Source organism: Phoenix dactylifera, chromosome 12, assembly GCF_051530095.1.
Source record: "Phoenix dactylifera cultivar Ajwa chromosome 12, Ajwa_hap1_PhDact_Kaust_v1.1, whole genome shotgun sequence".
NCBI classification, from domain to species: Eukaryota; Viridiplantae; Streptophyta; class Magnoliopsida; order Arecales; family Arecaceae; genus Phoenix; species Phoenix dactylifera.
In genome coordinates this window covers 28,812,473-28,833,486 of record NC_143201.1, presented here as the reverse complement: position 1 = coordinate 28,833,486, position 21,014 = coordinate 28,812,473, and the positions used below count along the sequence as shown (strand labels likewise).

At 38.2% G+C, this 21,014-nt stretch overlaps 2 protein-coding genes and 1 long non-coding RNA gene across 4 annotated transcripts; 1 reads left to right on the top strand and 2 right to left on the bottom strand.

The window, feature by feature from the left end:
• Positions 1-529: 529 nt before the first annotated feature.
• Positions 530-4,776, bottom strand: LOC103709581 (putative transcription factor bHLH041). 2 transcript variants are annotated; one of them, XM_008795017.6, is made up of 8 exons: positions 4,544-4,776; positions 4,328-4,453; positions 4,043-4,148; positions 3,925-3,939; positions 3,758-3,820; positions 2,966-3,655; positions 2,078-2,449; positions 530-1,081 (listed from the first exon to the last, which is right to left on the bottom strand). In XM_008795017.6, the coding sequence occupies exons 1-8, from the start codon at positions 4,663-4,665 to the stop codon at positions 992-994; spliced, it is 1,584 nt and encodes a 527-aa protein (XP_008793239.5). In that variant the 5' UTR covers positions 4,666-4,776; the 3' UTR covers positions 530-991. The 2 variants fall into 2 exon arrangements, with proteins under 2 accessions (XP_008793239.5, XP_038986346.3); XM_039130418.3 differs by having other exon boundaries at positions 4,328-4,776.
• Positions 4,777-12,193: 7,417 nt separating this feature from the next.
• On the top strand, positions 12,194-16,770 carry LOC103709580 (ent-kaurene oxidase 2). The gene is made up of 8 exons (XM_008795016.6): positions 12,194-12,413; positions 13,705-13,865; positions 14,746-14,907; positions 15,039-15,179; positions 15,318-15,572; positions 15,682-15,840; positions 15,915-16,109; positions 16,212-16,770. The coding sequence occupies exons 1-8, from the start codon at positions 12,278-12,280 to the stop codon at positions 16,548-16,550; spliced, it is 1,548 nt and encodes a 515-aa protein (XP_008793238.3). The 5' UTR covers positions 12,194-12,277; the 3' UTR covers positions 16,551-16,770.
• Positions 16,771-18,191: 1,421 nt separating this feature from the next.
• Positions 18,192-19,934, bottom strand: LOC149751582 (uncharacterized). Its single transcript, XR_016398140.1, has 3 exons — positions 19,884-19,934; positions 19,007-19,055; positions 18,192-18,244 (listed from the first exon to the last, which is right to left on the bottom strand). It is a non-coding gene; the product is annotated as an uncharacterized LOC149751582 (long non-coding RNA).
• Between the last annotated feature and the right edge of the window lie 1,080 nt (positions 19,935-21,014).

Sequence of the window (21,014 nt, the reverse complement as noted above, 5' to 3'; positions counted from 1 at the left end):
TTTAGAATTATCTATGTACTCTGAGGATAATGCTTCAATATATAGGAATTTTTGTTAACTGGGATACATGGTAGGTGGCAACTAGGAGTTATGCTCATTTTCGACTATGTATGTATGTGTGTGTGTGTGTATGTTTGTATGTGTATATATATATATATATATTAAAAGGGAGGTTCTATCTTGGCAAAACTCTTCATTTGCCATGGCTCTTCTTTCGCCACCTGTATACAGGGTCCCCAGCAGTCGCTTACATACTTCAGCAAGGATGTAATTTCTAAGTATTTTCTATGTAGTGGCCAAGCTTGGGACCATGATGTTTGACTAGGGATAGAGAAAGGTGACGCAGTGGGTGGCCAAGCATGTGCTACAGATGAAAAGAGGCCCCAAAAGACAAAGTAACCTCATATACAATTACTTCCAGCCAGTCAAATTCGCCGTCGCAAGGCCTCTTAAACAACAAGATTTAATCACCAATCATCATGCAAAATCTCACACTAAAACAGTCTATATGCCTGAAGGAACAAAGCGATTACCAAAAAAAAATTATATATGTATAATATTCTATTTCTCAGTCAAATCCTCCATCTCGAGGCATTTTTACGTAAACAACAGACATTTAGTCACCAAACTACATCGAAATTTTTATACTCAGCACTCCCGTACACCTAATTGTTAATTAAAGGACAAAATTTTAGGCAACACGTGGAAATTATAGCTAAGGAGAGGTTTCCATCCTTCACTGCTCCCTGATAAGTTTAGACCCATTCAAAGGGCTCTTCATTAATGTGGTCAAGCCGCCAGAAGAGCGACCAACCATCTCCATCCAAATTTTGGAGTCCGAGAATCTATTGGCTTCTTTGTCCAGATCTTCCATCTTTGAATAGAATCGGATTCCATGTAGCTCCTTTAATTTGCTTTAAACTTTGCTCAAGCAATAGGACTGGGTAAAGTGATAGGTCAAAATTGATGGCCAGCCTCCAGAGAACGAAGGTCAGGGAGTCGTGGCTGCTGGTCGCGCCACCACAGCATCAACCGCCCTGGTCACAGCTTCCTTGAACAACTCCTCGACCCAATCACTGGCCTGTGACATCAATAGCAGTACACAAAAGCATTACTTCTTTTGTTTTTTTAATATAGATTAGACTAACCCTTACTTGATTATTAGTATGTTTCATTATGTATTAATAATAAATATGTATTAGTATGTTGTTAGTCATGGAATGCATGACCAGAAAACTCTTGAGTTGTTCCGGTCATCATCTGTTCTTAATTCAAGCAACGAATGGGCGTCAACCTATCAATAAATATTCCGTGGTGCTTGATTAGTTGGACAGCCAGAAAAAAAAAAAATCAGGTGGCTAAGAAGTTGGGAAGCATAGAACCGGCAAAATACATTAGCCTGATCAAAAGATCAAAGATCACGTTAGCTTGTAGATTAAAAATTGATTCAGTTGAAGGGACTACATGTTACATCACAGTAGGAAGAAACTGGCGAGCTGTTCAAACCTGGCTAAATTGTTTGATGGGACAGTCAAATTTGTGATACAAGGTATAGTTGTTTGTTATTGACCCAGCCATGGACAGCCATCCGGTCAAGGAAAGAAAATTCCGAAAAAAGTTGAAAACGATTTCATGAAGAGGGCCCACCTAAAAATGCATGTCCTAAAACTTTGGGGCAATGTTTTTAGCTTTGCATAAGATAAGATTAGTTTAAGAACTTTATCCCACTCTCCAAAAAACGTAATGCTTCGGTACATTTTATTCTGCTTAAAAAAAATACAAAGTTCGTTACATTATTTGCTGCTCCATATCCCTTCTTTCTGGAGGTCTCATTAACAAAAAAAATTAAGCATAAACTCTTAAGAATATGAATTACTTTAGTTTGTAATTCAAACCAAATATCCCGTAAATATGTCAAAATTTTGAAATAAAATATTTAGAAGTGAAAAAGAAAAAAAATCTCATCAAATTGGTAGTTCATCAAGTCTTTTTAGCATAAGATTAACAAGAATTAATATTGGCAAGGTAACTTCCAAAACAATGCTATCAAATGACGGATATTTGTAACTATACATACCTGAACCTGTAATGTGAAGTTTAAGCGTGCAAATGTATTCGCTTGTGGTAAACCCGTGCTTGCATCCACTGATACCAAGCTGATATCTCCCATCTCTTTCAGGCATTCAAGAATGTGGAGAACTAAATCTATCATATTACATTCTACCCTAACTGTAACTCTAAGGTTGATTCTTTGGGCATGCGACGTTGATTCGGAGGCCCTGGTAATCTGAACTTCTACTGTTTCGGTTGAAACACCAACTTCTTTAGTTTCATCAGCAGGCTGAAGTTGCATTTCTAGCATCCGGTGTCTTTCTTCAAGCTCAGAGATTCGAGCTTTCAAAGTATTCACAAACTCCCTTGCGTTGGAAAGCACTGACGCCTTGTCCTTCTGTTGGGAGAGAAAAAGAAGGAACATATCAAGAGATTGTTCATTCAATAATTTGCTGCTGTCTAACAACAAGTATTCTTATTTTTTCTACAGATCAACTTGTCACAGAAAGGTATAACAAGTATAAGATGTGACACCAAAATATATATTAAAAGCCTACAATGTCGATGAAATGAAATCAATGTCAAGGATTTCTTCTGTAGAACAGGCGCCAATTTCCATACTTCTTCTCAACAAAAACGTTCTCCTCCTGATCAAGTTGCCGCAAATAGACAGAACAAACATGAAACTAATATCAAACTGAATTATGGATCCCCTAGTTACTGTCTTACATGAAACTTCCTTCTACTGATCAGGTTGTCAACAGATAGGTAAAGCAATCATATTTTGCTATGAGCATATAGTGTGCATATATGAATACAATTCTTGTCGTGGAACAAAGGTTGTCTTTATATGATACACTTGCTTGACATCATGTTAAGTTAAAAGAAGTTTTAGTTAGAAATATATGCATACCTTTGTACATGGTGGAAGCAACATTCTGAGTGCATGAAAGCTCTCATTAAGCTTCTCTCGGCGTCTGCGCTCTGATATCATATGGTGCAACTGGTTGCTCGCCGTCCGTGGCTCCTGCATTCGACGTTCATATCTCATCTGATATATCCTTCTTAGGATTGAAACCGCCGTTTTCACCATCTTCTGTCCATGCACCGCTGGGTTGCGTCCGACATCTGGAGCGAGAGCTGGGTTATAGGGCTCAAATGCCCCTACCGGTCGGCTCCTTCGGCTCTGCTGGGCCTGATCCTGGCGCGGAGACTGGTAATTAAACAACGGTGGAGGAGAAGAAGAAGTAGAAGGTGAAGAGATAGCGGCAAGCATCGCTCTCGTGATCGCTGCATCGTCGTCTGCAGGAGTTGGAAGCTGGACATTTCGGTGGCGGCTGTAGCCCTGCATGATGGACATTTGGTGTGGTGGAACCAGTAACGCTTGCTCTCCACCCACCTCCCGCGGCATGAAATGAGCACCCGCCTTGGTGAGTAGGAGGGAGGAGTACTCCGGACTTCCCACCGACAGAGATCGGAACGAGGAGGATGATGATGAGGGCCCGCCCTGGTCGGGTGCTGGGAATGGATCCCCTAGAAGGGAACGTTGGATGCATTCCTCGGAGAACACTTGTTGGATGCTCATTTGCGTGTACATCTGCCCCTGCATTCCATTTAGAATAAATACAACTGGATGTATTAGAGCGGAGATCGAAGTGGTGATATAACAATCGATCTTTGGCGAAATGTGAAGTAAATTTATTACATTACTCAACGTCGCCATCCCCAATTCAATCTCCCCGCTTCTGCATCCCATAAAAACAGCTGTCTGTTTGGAAACAACAGTCCATTTCATTGTTGGGTTATATGCTTTTCAATTACTTTCAAGATAAATAACAAGAATGGTTTGTGACTCTACTATTAAGTACGAACCTTAATTCCAGCTTCCTGATACAATGGAAACATACCCAGAGTAAGCATCTCCATGACAAGCGAATGATACAGAAAACGGAAGCACCCCACATCTCTCCTCACTTGCTGCAGCTCTTACCTGATAGAACTGCCGCTGGATCTGCATGGAAGCCGAGATCATTAGCTCCGACTCCCCTAGCTCCACATATGTCAACCCTCCCTTGTAGGCCGATCCAGGGACACAACTTGAAACAGAAAAAAAAAATCAAACCCATATCAGCAAAACAGAACTTATGCATCGAGCAAAACACACACACATATATTATATATATATATATATATATATATATATATATATATATATATATATATATATATATATATATAATTTTATTTCAAGAACTTTTTACCGCATAAATAGTACCTGCTGTCGATGCTGAAGAGGGAATTCCGGTAGGCCTTGAAGAGCTCCAGGGAGACGCTGCCCGACGGAGACCTCCAATGGCTACCGTCGTCCTCCTGGTGCCATCCATCCACGGAGGCCAGGTGGCTGATGGAAGTGTCACCGAGAATTAAGTGGTGAAAGAGGGGAGATGGTGGAAGAAGGACGGCGGAAAGGGGAGAGGAGAGCGTGACATACTTGGATTGGTGGGGGAGCGGACTCCACAGGCAAATATACGAACATCCAAGTATCCGCGCTGCGCTCTGGAGGAAGCGCCCGCGGGCCTTGGCGCTAAGGAGAAAGACGAAGTCCATGATCATTGATCAGTGAGATGGAGGGGCAGGGGGGCATATAAGCCTCAGCTCTGGAGGTGTGGTTTCTCCCTGCTCCTCCCTCTCATACGTCCCACTCCACAGATAAACCATAAGAGAGCATCGGGCAGCCAGAAGCATTCAGAAGGAGAAAAGTAGTCGTTCAAAGTCATCTTTCGCAAGGGTTTGAAAAAGAGTCAAACCAGGAGATAGAGTTTTTTTTATTTTTTATTCTCTCTCCCTCTCAAAAAAAAAAAAATTGTTCTCATTTTCTCCTTCTTGAGGTCACAGATGACTAACGCCTCACTGTACCCATAAAAGAAAAGGTCAAACTCGGAGGCAGTGAGAGAGAGAGGGTGGGGGTTACCATCCAGGGAAGCAACCTGACCTTGGTTAATCCAAACATAACCTGGACGGCCCATAGTTTCAGTCTGATTGAATCAACATCCACCCAATCTAAATCAAGACAACCTCGGTTCTGATTGGAGATCTGGTAAGCCCAAAAATGAGCTATGTTGACTAAGGGCTCCAAATATATATATATATATATATATATTCTTTATAGTAAAGTTCGTAAAGTGACTGAGTCTAAAGCCTACTTACAGCCAACCAAACCCTGCTTCTCCTAGCATAACCCAATCTGAAATTTCTTTAAACAGAAAATTTTGGAATTAGGTCAGGTTTGATTGGAGTTAAATGTAATTACATCATTGATTGATTTAGGTGTAGGTTGGCGCTTTGATGTAAGAGCTTGGCTCTTAATCTAGACCAATTCGCCCAACTTGTATCATGTCACTATTCCATATTTTCGGGTATTGTTGTCCCCTCTTTATCCCATTTTTGTTGCATGCACTCGAAGTCTATAAACCTTGCAAGTGTTGTGCGGATGCATGCATAACCCATAATAACCACTAGTGCCACTTAGTCGAAGGGGTCAGGGTTGTATAACCCTTCTTTCGCATGAATCCATCATTGAATTACCTACTGTATAGATCTCAAAGCACTGTAAATCCAATTATTCATGTACAAGCACTTATGTAGGGGGATAACAGTGTAAGGGTAGCCATTTTTTTGCCCTGGTACAATTACCAAACTTTCAAAGATATTTCTTTTCCAACACCTCTAAACTATAAGTTTTTTTTGGTAAGAAGACAATTTGTTGAATTATTCTAGATAGGTACATCGATCCTACCTAGCTCGCCCATCATGATATGCTTAGTAATATTGTTTTTAAAATAATACTCTTAACATGATATGTTGCCATTGTAAGTTGTTATTTGCTATTATAATGGCTTTGAATTGACGTGGTTGCCTTTAGAAGGTTGTTCTTAGTGGCATTGCCAATTAATAGCAAGGATCCTGAATGTCAAGAGCAACAAAGAAACCACGCACCAGAGTAATGAAAAAAATGGGTCGGAGTTGTATCCTTCACGCGAAGGAAGGATACACCTTCCTTCTCCCAATTCTATCGTTGGATCATTCATTGGTTGGCTGGTTGCTTTAAGATATGTGCAAGTAGATGAATGATAGAGTTCGAAGTGCTTCAAGATTTGTGAGTAGGTGATCTGATAGTAGATTTGCATGAAGAAAGGTGCATCCTTATTTTGCTCGAAACTTACAATCCCGTCCCAATAAAATTGGTATGTTATGATATGAAAGTCGAATTAATAGATTAAGGATTAATTAATTTGAGAAATTTATTTTGTGTTGTTACGTGGATAAGTGCAAGTGGCAGCCAATTGGTTGCCTAAGAGTATAGGAGTGATTGATTTTAAACTATATGAAGTTCAAGTTTGATGCATATAAAATGTTTTTCTTTAATGATTTTCTTCATTGCAGATGCCCCTAATGGTGTTGGCGAGAACAAGCTGACCCCGTCGGGGCAATGAAATAGATATTGGAATTTTATGAGATGTAGTTACCGTGGGACCAGTGTCAACGCACTCTTTAGCTAATTTTCGTATTAGTAATTTAGTGTATGGCCGGGATCAAAAGAGTAGCAATTAACTTAGGGAGCATATGATCTTGTATAGTTAGTTTCAAGAAGCAATCAATTGTTTGACGAAGAGCAAAGACTCATCATGTTTAAACTGCAATTTTTTTGGGGGTTGGTGCATGTAAAATATTTCTTCAGCAACATTAACAATTGCTTTGGCTTTAAATGATGTCGTGAACGAAGAAATAAAAATAGCATTTTACAGCATGTGTTGGTTGGCCGTTTTGTTAAAGTTAGCATGACAATTATAATTAATTTACTTATGAAAAGCCATTGATTAAAAAGTTTGAAAAGCAGGTGAACTATTCTTTTGATTCATTGTATTCACGAAGCAGTCAATTTATGCACTCTATTGTTTAAGATTGATGCATATGATGCTGAATTGTTTTCTTTTGCTCTAGTGTTGAACATTGGAGGGTCGTCCCCATAGCCCAACCTGAAACTGGGCCGGCCTTGTTTTGGTTTAGGCAAGGTCGGGTTGGGTTTGGGCTGAAAATCCCAACCCAATCCCGACCGGGCTAAAATTCAAGGTTAGATTCGGGCTGAGATATTTGGTATCCCAACCTCACACAAGCTCCAACATAAATATTATATATATATATAGATGTCTCTCGATTTTCGAAGATCTCACTAGTTTTTTATTAACTATCCAGAATTAGGATCCACATTATACTTACATATTGCCATTTCTATTTAAAAGGAAGCTTTTGACAACAAGGAGACTCATATCCTCCTTCTTTATTAGACTTTCCTCCCTCATGGATTTGGGCAAAGTCTTCACACTATCTTTGTGAAAGGAGTAAGCATTACATCTTTCATCATGAGTTACCCCTTGGTCATATTGCCAAGGGTGACGGAGTAATGTATTGCAAGGATTCATTGGTGTTACATCGTACAGAAGGTTGTTAATATAAATATCACAAATAGAAAAATTTCAATGTTCAGACTTGGTTACTTCATTGCCTTTTTTTGAGCTAAGCAATTTTGTATGACCAGAAATTCTTCTTCGCTTCTAGATTGAACTTATCGACAACTTCTTGAAATGCAATATTTTCGTATGATCCACTATTAATGTTAACGTTGCAGACACATTCGCCAACAATGTGGGTGCAAAAGATATTGGTTCAAAGCCAATTCTCTTCTTCAGCTTTAGGTGCATATATTATAGAGATCGAAGGATAAGGCTTTAGCCTTAACTTGCTTCAAGCTTGATGATAGGCTCATCATCCAGCTCATCATCTATATCAGCAAGGTAGACTTTAGTAATAAGGCATTGGCAAGGACACTCGAAAAATATATTGTCCTATATCTCTACAAGTATAGCAAGATCATAGTGTACATGTCGCGTGGCATGACTCGTGAGGACTCGCATCGCTCAAAATTATGATGTAATACTTGGTTGCTTAGTGGTGACCTCATGGCAATGATAGGTTGGGCAATTGTAGTGCCCTTGAAAGAAGAAGGGGTAGCATGCGTAATATCACATGCATCGATAGATTTTTTTCTTGTCATCTAGGGTCATCGTAGCTTCTTCTTTATATAGAGTGCCTTATGGTAGGCATCATTTCCATATCACATAGTATGACCGGCGGTATCATCAATTTACTTTGGCAAACTATGTAATATTTAGCTTTTGATTTGATTTTGTACACCCTTGTGTTTTACTTTTCACAAATTTTCTCGCAAACATTTTATTCGTACGCACAGATAAATTAAGTTGCTATTAAAATATAAATTACCTTAAATATATCTAACAAGCAAATATTCCAAATTTGCATCTTGGGTTGGGCACGCTCAAACATTTGGCCTAGGTGACTAAAGATGCTTTTGTTTTGTGTACGTGAGGATTAATAAATTATAAATTATTATTTTTATAAATATAATATTTTTCTTTATAAATATTCAAATTAACTATCTTGCTGTACCAAAATACAAAGTCATTGTTTGCCCTATCAAATTGTGGCAGCTCATAAAATAGATAGAGTCCAACTACTTCATTGAATTTATTGGATCATGTCATATTATTCATATGATACGAAGGAAGTTGATTTACAACTAATTATTCATCTTTCTTCCAAAGCTGACACTTGCTTCCATCTCCCCTTGACAAATAGCAGCAACCATTAGATCTTTCTTTTTGGGACCAGCCACTAAATTAAAGGATATAGCAACCACGCCCGGCTCACCCGGGCGGCAGCGCCCATGCCGCGCCTGCAAAAAGTAAGCACAGGCATCATCCTCTCACGTACTTTGTTGGGATGCAAATTATTCACTTTTGTCCCGTTCCTCCCATATGCGGGAGATGGAGGAGAAGGAGGATGACGAGGAAGAGGAAAAAAATAAGATGAGGAGAGAGCTTTAGAAAGAGAGAACGAGAGATCGATGGGAGAGACGGACGATGACGAAGCTTCATCACGGATTATTTTTTAAAAAAATTAAAAAATATTTTTTTTCAAATAAAATTACAATGATAAATAAATAAATAGAAAAAAAATATATTTTGATCATAAAAAAGTCAAGACCGATTTGGGTTCTTTATTTTTTTTTTTGTTGGGACTCCTTCAAATTTTCAAAATATAAAAGAGATATTTTCTGTAATTATAATATTTTATCATATATATTTTGATAAAAAATATGAATCAAAATAGTTTTTTGGGTGTATGTTAAAAGTAATTTTTTTAAAGAAACTTCATTTTGGAGTTTTTTCCAAAAAAAATTTAGCTTCCTAGCAAAGTAAAAACAGCTTTTCAATTTTTACTAAATTTTTTTATTTTATTTAAAAATAATTTTAGAGGATCAGAAAATATTTTTTGGTCAATAAAAATTTGCTAGATGGGCCTAAATCAAAATGGAAGCACGCTAGGCTTACCTGGGCGGCAGTGCCCATGCCACATTCCTGCCGCGGTGAGTGCTCTTCATATAGAAGGCAAAAAGTAGGCACATGCATCATCCTCCCAAGAACTTTGTTAGGATGTCAATTATCCCCTTTTGTCCCGTTCTTCCTACTCTCCTCCCTAATGCTGAATTACACAGTCGGACTGCCTCATTGCTACGTCTGGCATAAGATATCACGGATAGAGATAGAGATAGAAAGAGAGGGGGGATAGAGAGAGAGATGGAGGATGATGAGAAAGAGAGAAAAAAAAAAGGAGATAGCTTTTAAAAAAAAGAACGAGAGTTCAATGAAGAAGAAGAAGGATGATGAGGCTTCATCACAGATTATTTTTAAAAAAACAGAAAATAAAACTTAAAAAAAAAATTTCTCCAAATAAAAATCAAAATGATGGATAAATAAATAGAGAAAAAAATATCTTGATCACGAAAAAGCTAAGGCCGATTAGGGTTCTTTGTTTTTCTTTGCTGGGACTCCTGCAAATTTCTATAATATAAAACAAATATTTTCTGTAACTATAATATTTTATCATGAGTAGTTTGGTCCAAAAAAAAATTTATAAATCAAAACAACTTTCTTGTATATATTAAAAGTATTTTTTCAAAGAAGCTCAATTTTGGAGCTTCTCTCAAAAAATATTTTACCTTTCTAGCAAAATTAAAATAGCTTTTCAATTTTTTTATTAAATATTTTTTATTTTATTTAAAAATAATTTTAGAGGATCAAAAAATATTTTTTGGTCAATAAAAATTTGCTAGATGGGCCTAAATACCGGCTCACCCAGGCGGCAATGCCCATGCCACGCTCTTGCCGCGGTGAGTGCTCCACGTATGGACCGCAAAAAGTAGGCGGAGGCATCGTCCTCCCAAGAACTTTGTTAGGATGTCAATTATCCGCTTTTGTCCCGTTCTTCCTACTCACCCCCCTAATGCTGAACTGCACAGTCGGACTGCCTCCTTGCTACGTCAGCATGAGATATCACAGATAGAGATAGAGATAGAGAGAAGGGGGGATAGAGAGGGAGACGGAGGATGATGAGAAAGAGAAAAAAAATAAGGAGAGAGTTTTTTTAAAAAAAAGAATGAGAGTTCGATGAAGGAGAAGAAGGATGACGAGGCTTCATCACGGATTATTTTTAAAAAAATAGAGAATAAAACTAAAAAAATATTTTTCTCCAAATAAAAATCAAAACAATGGATAAATAAATAGATAAAAAAATATCTTGATCACGAAAAAGCCAAAGCCGATTAGGATTCTTTGTTTTTCTTGCCAGGACTCCTACAAATTTCTGTAATATAAAAGAAATATTTTCTGTAACTATAACATTTTATCATGAGTATTTTGGTCCAAAAAAAAATTTATAAATTAAAAAAGCTTTCCGACATATCTTAAAAGTAATTTTTTAAAAGAAACTCTATTTTGGAGCTTTTCTCAAAAAGCATTTTAGCTTTCTAGTAGAATTAAAACAGCTTTTCAATTTTTTATTAAATATTATTATGTTTTAAAAAAATAATTTTAAAAAATCAGAAAATATTTTTTTGGTCACTAAAAATTTGCCAGATGGGCCTAAATACCGGCTCACCCGGGCGGCAGTGCCCATGCCACACTCCTGCCGCGGTGAGTGCTCCACGTATGGACTGCAAAAAGTAGGCAGAGGCATCGTCCTCTCAGGAACTTTGTTAGGATGTCAATTATCCGCTTTTGTCCCGTTCTTCCTACTCACCCCCCTAATGCTGAACTGCACAGTCGGACTGCCTCCTTGCTACGTCGGCATAAGATATCACAGATAGAGATAGAGATAGAGAGAAGGGGGCATAGAGAGGGAGATGGAGGATGATGAGAAAGAGAAAAAAAATGAGAGAGTTTTTTTTTAAAAAAAAGAATGAGAGTTCGATGAAGGATAAGAAGGATGACGAGGCTTCATCACGGATTATTTTTAAAAAAAAGAGAATAAAATTAAAAAAATATTTTTCTACAAATAAAAATCAAAACAATGGATAAATAAATAGATAAAAAAATATCTTGATCACGAAAAAGCCAAAGCCGATTAGGGTTCTTTGTTTTTCTTTGCGAGGACTCCTACAAATTTCTGTAATATAAAAGAAATATTTTCGGTAACTATAACATTTTATCATGAGTATTTTGGTCCAAAAAAAATTTATAAATCAAAAAAGCTTTCCGACATATCTTAAAAGTATTTTTTTAAAAAGAAACTCTACTTTGGAGCTTTTCTCAAAAAGCATTTTAGCTTTTTAGTAAAATTAAAATAGCTTTTCAATTTTTTATTAAATATTATTATTTTTTTAAAAAATAATTTTAAAAAATCAGAAAATATTTTTTGGTCACTAAAAATTTGCCAGATGGGCCTAAATACCGGCTCACCCGGGCGGCAGTGCCCATGCCACGCTCCTGCCGTGGTGAGTGCTACACATATGGACCGCAAAAAGTAGGTGGAGGCATCATCCTCTCAAATACTTTGTTGGGATGTCAATTATTCGCTTTTGTCTATCCCGTTCCTTCCTACTGCCCCACCCTTACACTGACTGCACAGTCGGACTGCCACGTTGCTATGTCGGCATCAGATATCACAGGGACCCACCAGATACGCCACAGACGGTAAGTTTGTGAGAAAATCCGTAAGCTGAGTTGTCGCCATATTTCCCTTATCCTTTCTATATGGCCTGCTATAAGAAACCACCATCCGCGGAGTGAGAGCAGAGGCCACTCGACTAATGGATGCCGTTCTGGTGTCTCTGCGGAACACTTCCGCTGGGGTTCTTACGTCCCTCCCTCTCGGCCTCCTCACTGTGGCCATCGTCGTCGGAAAGCTTCTTATCGGTGGGAGACGAAGCTTGAAGCGTCCCCCAGGTACCCTGGTCTTCGCCCTATGTCCTGTTCTTCTACGTTGCCATATTTCCCATTCCATGATTCTTTGGTTAATTTTCACAAATGGGTTTTTCTTTGATATTTTCAGTGATTTGCTGTTATTAGTTGACTTGGATGCCGGTCTAATCAACAGGTTTTTGTGGTAATTGAGTTTTCTAATGTAAAATAAACAGAAGTTTGCATAATGCGTTCACATAAAAGGAAGCTAACTGATCTTCTAAGAGGCTTATTGGGAACTGAAGAATGAGGGCAATCTCCGTCTGATCCGAAAAAATCTTTGCTTCCGTTATCTTTTGGAAGGCTTACGCTCCATAGAAACTGTCTGAAAAAAAAAAACCGAATATTTTACATGGTATTTTTTTTTATCGAAAAATCAATCTAATTGATTTCGTATCTTGCTCGATGAAAAATGGGTCGGGTTTTATAGGATTAACAAATCTATAGAACTTAAGGAATGATGGAAAGAAATAAAAAAAAAAAGAAGGAAAAAAATGGAAATGAAATAAAGAATAAAGCCAAAAAAAATAAATAAATAGAAAAAAAAGAGTAAAAGATAGAAGAGCCTAAATTTTAAATGAATAAATTCAAACTCGAAAAAGATCTTTCTGATTGTCGAAAAATGATGTCCTTTATTGAAGGCTTCTTTCCATTCATTCTTTATTTAAAGAATTATTTTTGTGCTTACGTTATTTACTTTCGCATCCTTTTCTCATTAATTTTCTTTTATCCCATAATACTATCAAAATCGCGGTTTTCTGAACTGAAGAATGGAACCTTATATAATCAATAGAATAGAACAACATCTTTAGTAAAAGCGAGAGGGGTTAGGTCAGAAGCATCATGCACGTACTTCAATCCAAACAAGCAATAAACAATATGAATCTGTTTTTCTTTCTATTCTATAAAAAAAATAAATTAAACAGTCAGGGCTAAAGCACATACATATGGAGATGTGCAAAGGACCGATATGCCAGTTAGATGATAATAATTATCCAGGTCTGCCGGCGGTATTCGATTGAAATAGTGCGGTACGAATTACTTTCATATTTTATAAGATCTGTATGAAAACCTGTGAAGCAAAGGGAGGAAATCAGGAGGGAAAAGGAAAAAAAGAGCAACAGAGTATGCTGTAATTGAGAAATTAAAATCTTGTTCATGAAAGAATTGTGAGGATATGGCGTTAATTTCTGTGCCTTTGTCAGGTTTGGTTTGGTTTTGTTTTGTTTAGTTTTTCCCGAGTGGTTTCTGAATTGGGGCATTTTTGTTGGCGCAGCTGTCCCTGGGCTACCTTTGATTGGGAATCTGCATCAGCTCAGGGAGAAGAAGCCGCACCAGACCTTTGCGAAATGGGCCGAAACTTATGGGCCTATCTACTCCATCAGAACAGGAGCCTCTACCGTGGTGGTCCTCAACTCAGCCGAAGTTGCCAAAGAGGTATGCCGGCGCTCCCCTTCTATTTTCCGTCTACGATCTCCACGGAATTGTCTGCTATTGTGGCTGGCTTTTGGCATGCAAATTTCGTTCAACGAGAGAATTTAGGTTTCAACAGAACCGAATATGTAGTAGATACCTGTTAAATAGTAGGCAATTAGAGAAAAAATTTTGTGAAAATCCGTACGAACGTGTGTTTAGTCCCATATCAGTTATTTACTAGATAGATCTTGGATATTTATACAATCAGTTATGCGCTGGGTAGATTTTGGATACTTATATAAGATTAAAGAATTCAAATAATATTTTCTGACTAGTTTTTTTAGATAAGGTTCTGAGTTGTTACAAATGGTATTCGAGCGAATCTAGCCCATAATCTGTGTAAATTAGGGGATACTGCACCACGGATTCAGTGGGGTTGACTACGGGTCGATCGTTGTGTTTGTGATTAGATTTGAATGAATATGAACCCTTAGCCTGGCGAGGACTTCAGAGCTTAAACGGAATGAGTATATGAGGACCCGTGCAGATGTGTGTTTAGTCCCATGTCGTTTGAACCTTTAGCATCAAGAGGACGTCAGAGCTTAAATGGAAGTAGTATGTAAAGATTTGTGCGGACGTGTGCTTAGTCCCACATCGGTTATTCATTGGATAACCTCCTGGCTAATCTTTTTGGATAAGGTCATGCCTTATTACAACTTTAGATGAACCGGACGCATCTTTAATCTATCCAAGCTATGGATTAAAGATAACAATGGAACGAACGCTTTCCCATTCGAAGTGCTTCTGCTGCAAATAAGATTATTGGTTTGCCGAAATGTTTATCACTAATGACGTCGATTTGCTCTGCTGGCGAGGCATGACATTGTTTCCTTTTTTTCAGGCAATGGTGATTAGATTCAACTCTATCTCGACTCGAAAGCTTTCAAATGCGCTGACATTGCTCACTTCCAACAAATCTATGGTTGCCACAAGTGACTATGGCGAGTTCCATAAGATGACGAAGCGCTATATCCTCGCCAGCGTCTTGGGAACAAATGCTCAGGTTTGCAATATGCCAATATAAGAGATGTTCCTTTGACCATAGATGCATATAAAGCACATGTAGGATGATTTTTTCTTTGTTTCACAAAACTTCTATAAGCTAAAATGATGTTCTGTGCTATCCAACATCAGAAGCGATATCGTGGCCTCAGGGAGACCATGATAAATAACATCGTAAATATGCTGCATTTGGAGATAAAGGACAATCCTCAAAGTGCAGTGGAGCTCAGGGAGCCGTTTAAGATTGAGCTTTTCCGCTTAGCCTTGAAACAAGTAAGTCTCGCCATGGAGTACGACCCATAACGTACGTCTTTTGTCTGGGGATGTACTTATGGCGCTATGAGAACAGGCTACGTTATTTAGAGCTTAGAATCGCACTGAAAACTTTTGAAACACCTGAATACCTTGCAGGCTCTTGGCAAGGATCTAGAATCTATTTATGTGGAGGAGCTGGGGCGGGAGATGTCGAAAAAAGAAATTTTTGATGCCTTAGTCACCGATCCGATGATGGGTGCAATAGAGGTAGACTGGAGGGATTTCTTCCCGTATCTAAGGTGGGTTCCTAATAGGAACATGGAAATGAAGATTCAGAGAATGGTCACTCGCAAGAGAGCAGTGACAAGGGCCCTGATCAATGAACAGAAGAAACGCATTGCACTTGGAGAGGTCTTCTTCATCCCTCCATGCCTCTCTTCTTGCAAGTTCTCATATTTTTTCGCAATTACACTCCAGTTTCAGAACGTCAAACGTGAATGTAATTGTCATCAATATACAGGCAATAAACTGCTATCTGGACTTTCTACTCTCTGAAAACACACTGACAGAGGAGCAAGTCGCCACCTTGATTTGGGAAGCAATAATTGAGGCCTCTGACACAACTTTGGTCACAACAGAATGGGCTATCTACGAACTTGCTAGGAATCCGAAGTGTCAGGTAACTGGCAAAGCACATCTTGTTAGCTTTTCCTGTTGTGTTATCTCTGCCTTGTTTATCTCCTTCATCTTCAGGATCGCCTTTATCGTGAAATCCAAGAAGTATGTGGTTCCAAGATGGTTACCGAGGAACACCTGCCGCAGCTACCATACTTGAATGCTGTTTTCCATGAAACTACGAGGAGGTATTCTCCTGTTCCTGTTGTTCCTCTTAGATATGCCCATGAAGACACCCAACTAGGTGGCTATGACGTTCCGGCTGGGACACAGGTGAGAGTTCTAAGCAACGCAGAGCTTTTACAAATCTGCTTGTTGATTTTGTAGTGTTACATGGGTTGTCTCATGAGTCATGACGCTTGCAAATTTTTGCAGATTGCCATCAATCTTTATGCATGTAATATGAACAGAAAGGACTGGGATGAACCTAAAGAATGGAAGCCCGAGAGATTTCTAGGGGGCAATTTTGAACCAATGGACCTGCACAAGACGATGGCTTTTGGAGCAGGAAAAAGAGCATGTGCTGGATCTTTGCAGGCAATGCTAGTTTCTTGTACAGCCATTGGTAGATTCATACAAGAGTTCGAGTGGAGACTGAAAGAAGGAGAGGAAGATAACATAGACACTGTTCAGCTCACCACCCACAAACTTCATCCTATGCATGCATACATAACCCCAAGAGCAATGAATCGTTCAGGACTGCAGTCATCCTGAATCATTCTCTGCTTTTTTCTTCTTATGCTTTTCTGATTACATGTGTGTTAGCATCTTTGTTTCATTAAGCTTATCAAACAAATACTGGTGTTCCTGGTCTAGAATTTCATATGAAATATGATGTAATTCTGTGTATATTGCAGTTTTCAGGCTATTTAGCAACTCTGCCCACTGGCCGATTTTATTTGTCACCTTAATGAATTATCCAGATTTATTGGCATATTTCCCTGGTATTCTTTAATTACAAAAAAAAATCCTAGTATTTTCTCCAAAGTGTATTTTTATCATGGTTATGGGTTAATATGATACCAAAAATTTCTGCTGAACATCCCTGTCATACTTTTCTTATGTTGCATGCAGATAACAGAAATAAAGTGTTCTTGCAATTATAACCAAGCACCTGGTTTCATGCTTTCTTTATTATTATCGCACAAGAAATCCAAATATGATCATGCCAACTTGGGAAACCAGATTGTGCTTGATCTTGAGGCTAGATTGTTTCCTTGGTCCTGGTCCATATTTCTTTACCGTTTATAAAATGGAATTAGTTTGATTTTCACCTAATTTCAAGGCCATAAAAAAGCTGGAGACTGTCAGGAGATCAAGAATTTGGCGAGGCGGAGTCGAGAGCTTAAAGGCAAACGTAAAGCCAGTGACAACCTAATTTGTGGCTAAATGGGGGCAACTAAGCATATGACAGCTATAATACTAGTCCTTTTCTAAAGATTTTGACCACCAGAACTGCCAAGTGCTAACTGGTTTGCTTTTGCTTCATCTTTAGCCGCTTCATATGGTTTATTTTGTCCATTCAGGATCATAGGAGATATAGATTTCGATCCTTGCCCTTATGTCCGCTACATGTACATTTAGGATCGGCTATCAAACTTAGGCAAAATGGATTGGCTTATAGATTGCAGACAATGCAAATTTCAGCTCTACAGTTCTAGCAGCCAATTGAGGAGAGATTATGGCGGTCCAAATGGCGGAAATCAAATTAGTCTCAACAATAACTTTCCCCAGAAATCAGAAGTAGAGAAGAAAACCGAAAGCGAAGATCGAGGACATAGTCCCTCTTTCTTTGCTTTAGACTGATTCTCCAGAATCATTAATATACTTCCATCGTTCATTTATTTGACAATTCTCTTGGGACATCCTTTAACTTGGACAAGATTTTAGCAAAGGCAGATAGATCTTTGTTTTGGTAGAGCAAACACCAATCATTGAAAAGGCTACTGTCTTCCCACATTGCGGATGCAATAGAGGAGTTTTTGTGTAAGAAGATTCTGAAGAGATTGCAACAATCAATATGAAAACAAATTTCTGAAGGTCCTTCCCAAAGAATTTTGCTTTCCAAGGTAAACAGAGACCAATAAACCTGTTTGGAGGTTGTAATACATACAAATTCTGACCGATGACATTCCAAATTGTTCTCGAAAACTGGCATTGGGCAAAGATATTGTCACGCCCCAAATCCGGATCATGACACGGCCGTGCTATTGCAATCTTATGCACACAATAACACGAAGCCACTTAAAATTTCGTAATGAAATAAATAGTTTCATTTACTAATGTCATAACATTGTTCATGAAGTTGGAACAGTACAGAGCTTCTAAAATTTAATTATTACATAATATTTTCAATTACCCCAACCCTGAATAACACCAAGCTCCCTGCTCCTAGTAGTCTTATTCATCTGTAGAAAAAAAATAGATGAAAAGATATGAGCTACACAGCTCAGTAAGTAACCATGTACTATCTTATTGGATCAAGTACAATTATGCCAATGCAGTGATAAAAAAAAAAATAACAGTTGTAGTAAAATAAAACATTTTATAGATGATATACACAAATCAGGTCATAAAGCAATGCATGATCCATCCATGAAAGTTCATAACCATGATAATGCAAGTCATATAGAAATATTGCCATTTATCCATACTTTATAAAACATACTCTCAGACGGATGTGCTGCTATGGTCACTATAATCCCGTGACAGGGCCTGTTAATCTTAGTCGACTAATTCTGTTATTCGTTACCAACTTTAACCCGTTGGCAGAGGGCCTGTTATTCTTTGGATGCTAGCTCCAGGGTGTCGACTGGCCTCTATTTCTAGAGGTGGTCATAGCTACCTGAGAGTTCATAAATCATATTCTTTTTCTTTCATAAATCATAATCATCATAAATAGGTTGGAAAATGATAAATGGCATTATATAATTTAAAATGCATAAACATGCCTCAAATATCATTTTTCATGCAGTCTAACATAATCATAATTTCATAACTCATACATCATCAAATATTCATGAAGGATGCTCTTTAATCAAATTCATGTATCACATGCAATCATATACTTGATCCTAATTTTGAGGAAAATATATCATAAGCAATACATTTTCATAATAATGAATAAACAGTAATTTAAAAACTTTAAGATCAGTGCTAAGGTTACTTACATTGATTCGCTCACGAATCCCTAAGTACAGTTGGGCAACTCCACTGTACCTATTAATATCATATAAAATCAATTATTTGCTATTCTCAACTTTACTATTTATTTTATTTTATTTTATTATATTTATTTATTTATTATTATTATTATTTTATTTCTTTTCTTTTCTTTTTTTTTTCTTTCCTTTCTTTTTTTTTTCTTTTCTTTTTCTTTCCTTTTTCCTTCTTTTTCTTTTTCTTTCCTTTTCTTTTCTTCTCTTCCTGTTTCTTCCCGAAGCTTCTCCCTTGCTTTCTTCTTTTTTTTTTTTTTCTCCTCCTCTTCTCTTCTCCCGACTCCTCCTTCCTCTCTTCTCCATTCTTCTCCCACGAAGGGACGAGGGCGAGGTCTGCAGGAGCTGAACCATGGCCGGCGGCGTCCATGGCGATCGACCCTCTCCTTTTTCCCGCGGAGGAGACGCGCACGGGAGAAGAAGAAAAGCCGCGGCAGTTGGCCTTCTCCTTCTTCTCTTTTTCTTCTTCTCTTCTTTTCCTTTCACGATTCATTAGATCTTCCCTCTTTTTCCGCGAAGCAAAGGGGGAAGACCTCCATGCCGGATCGCTTGGGAGGTGATCGGCCGAGGCCGATGACGCCCGCGACCGGCCAGCAGCGCCCGCAGGACGGCTGTGGCTGAGCCTGCGGCCGCTTCCCGCGATGGATCCGCCGTCGAAGACCACAGGTAAAGCCCTTCCCCTTCCCTTCCTCTTCTTCTTCTTCTTCTTCTTCTTCTTCTTCTTCTTTTCTTTTCTTTTCTTTGTTTTTTTTTTTTTTTGTAATTGATCTATCCTCCCATGTGGATCGGGAGAAGGAAATGCAGGAAAGAAAACAGGTGGTTAGGGGCTTACCTGGCTTCGGGGATGAACTGCGACGCCCCTCTCCGGCGGCATCAACGTGGGTTCAGAAAACCCTATCGCTGAGGAAGGACGTTCGAAGCTTTTATAGCCCCCGAAGAGTTAGAGGCCGCAACGGCCAATAGGCCTGGCCCACTGGTCTAGCTGTATGCGGGCCGGTTAATGAACTGGGCTCTCACATTCTTCCCCCCTTAAAAGAAATTTTGTCCTCGAAATTAACTTACTTGGAGCTTCAAACTTTGAAGGTATGTAACCATCATATCATTCTCGAGCTCCAAAGTAGTCTCGCTCAGAGAGTGCTTACTCACAAATTTTTTTTTTTGGCAAAATCACGGCATCTCAAAACTTGACCCTTTCTACCTGTAACACATAGGAGTTATTTTGATCTCTTCCAAAAGAAGACTAATCTTTCAACCTTGGATTTCAAATACCATAATTGTTTGCCCAAGAAATTAATTGTTCATGATTAATTCCGGACAGTAATTATAACCGCTTAATGCAAATAGGTTAAAGCATTAGCATCAAATACTTTTCATAATCTATAATCCTTTTTCTTCTCTTAACTTTACCCATGAATTAATGATCAACCTTTATCCTAGAAAAAAACCTCAAACCCTTTCATTTAGATAGATTGACAATGTCATAACTAGGAGTAGGGAATGAATATTAAAGCATTCTAGATCTAAGCCCAACCAAGGAACTGTCAATCCGTTAACACTAAATTTAAGATTTCCAAAATTCTCCCAAGAATAGTCAACTATAACAGAACCCATTGGTGAAAATTACATAGCTACCTCCAAATTATCCATAGAATCAACAACATTCTTCTCCACTAGAAAACTAACTCAAGTCTTCCAATAATTCTACTTATCAATACAACTTCATCATTAGATTTTATCGAAAGAATAAGGTCCGATACTTCCACATTTAATTCCTTTGGTAAGCGATTTAAATCAAGCTTTTCTCTTATAAACCAAAAAAAAAAAAAAAAACAACGTTTTAATTCTGAATAAAAACATTAAGTTTCTTTGTCAAAATATCAACTTCTCTCAATTAACCGATCTATCACAAGATTAGATCATAAACAACTCTAATCCACCCTTGATAGATATTCATCAAAGTTGA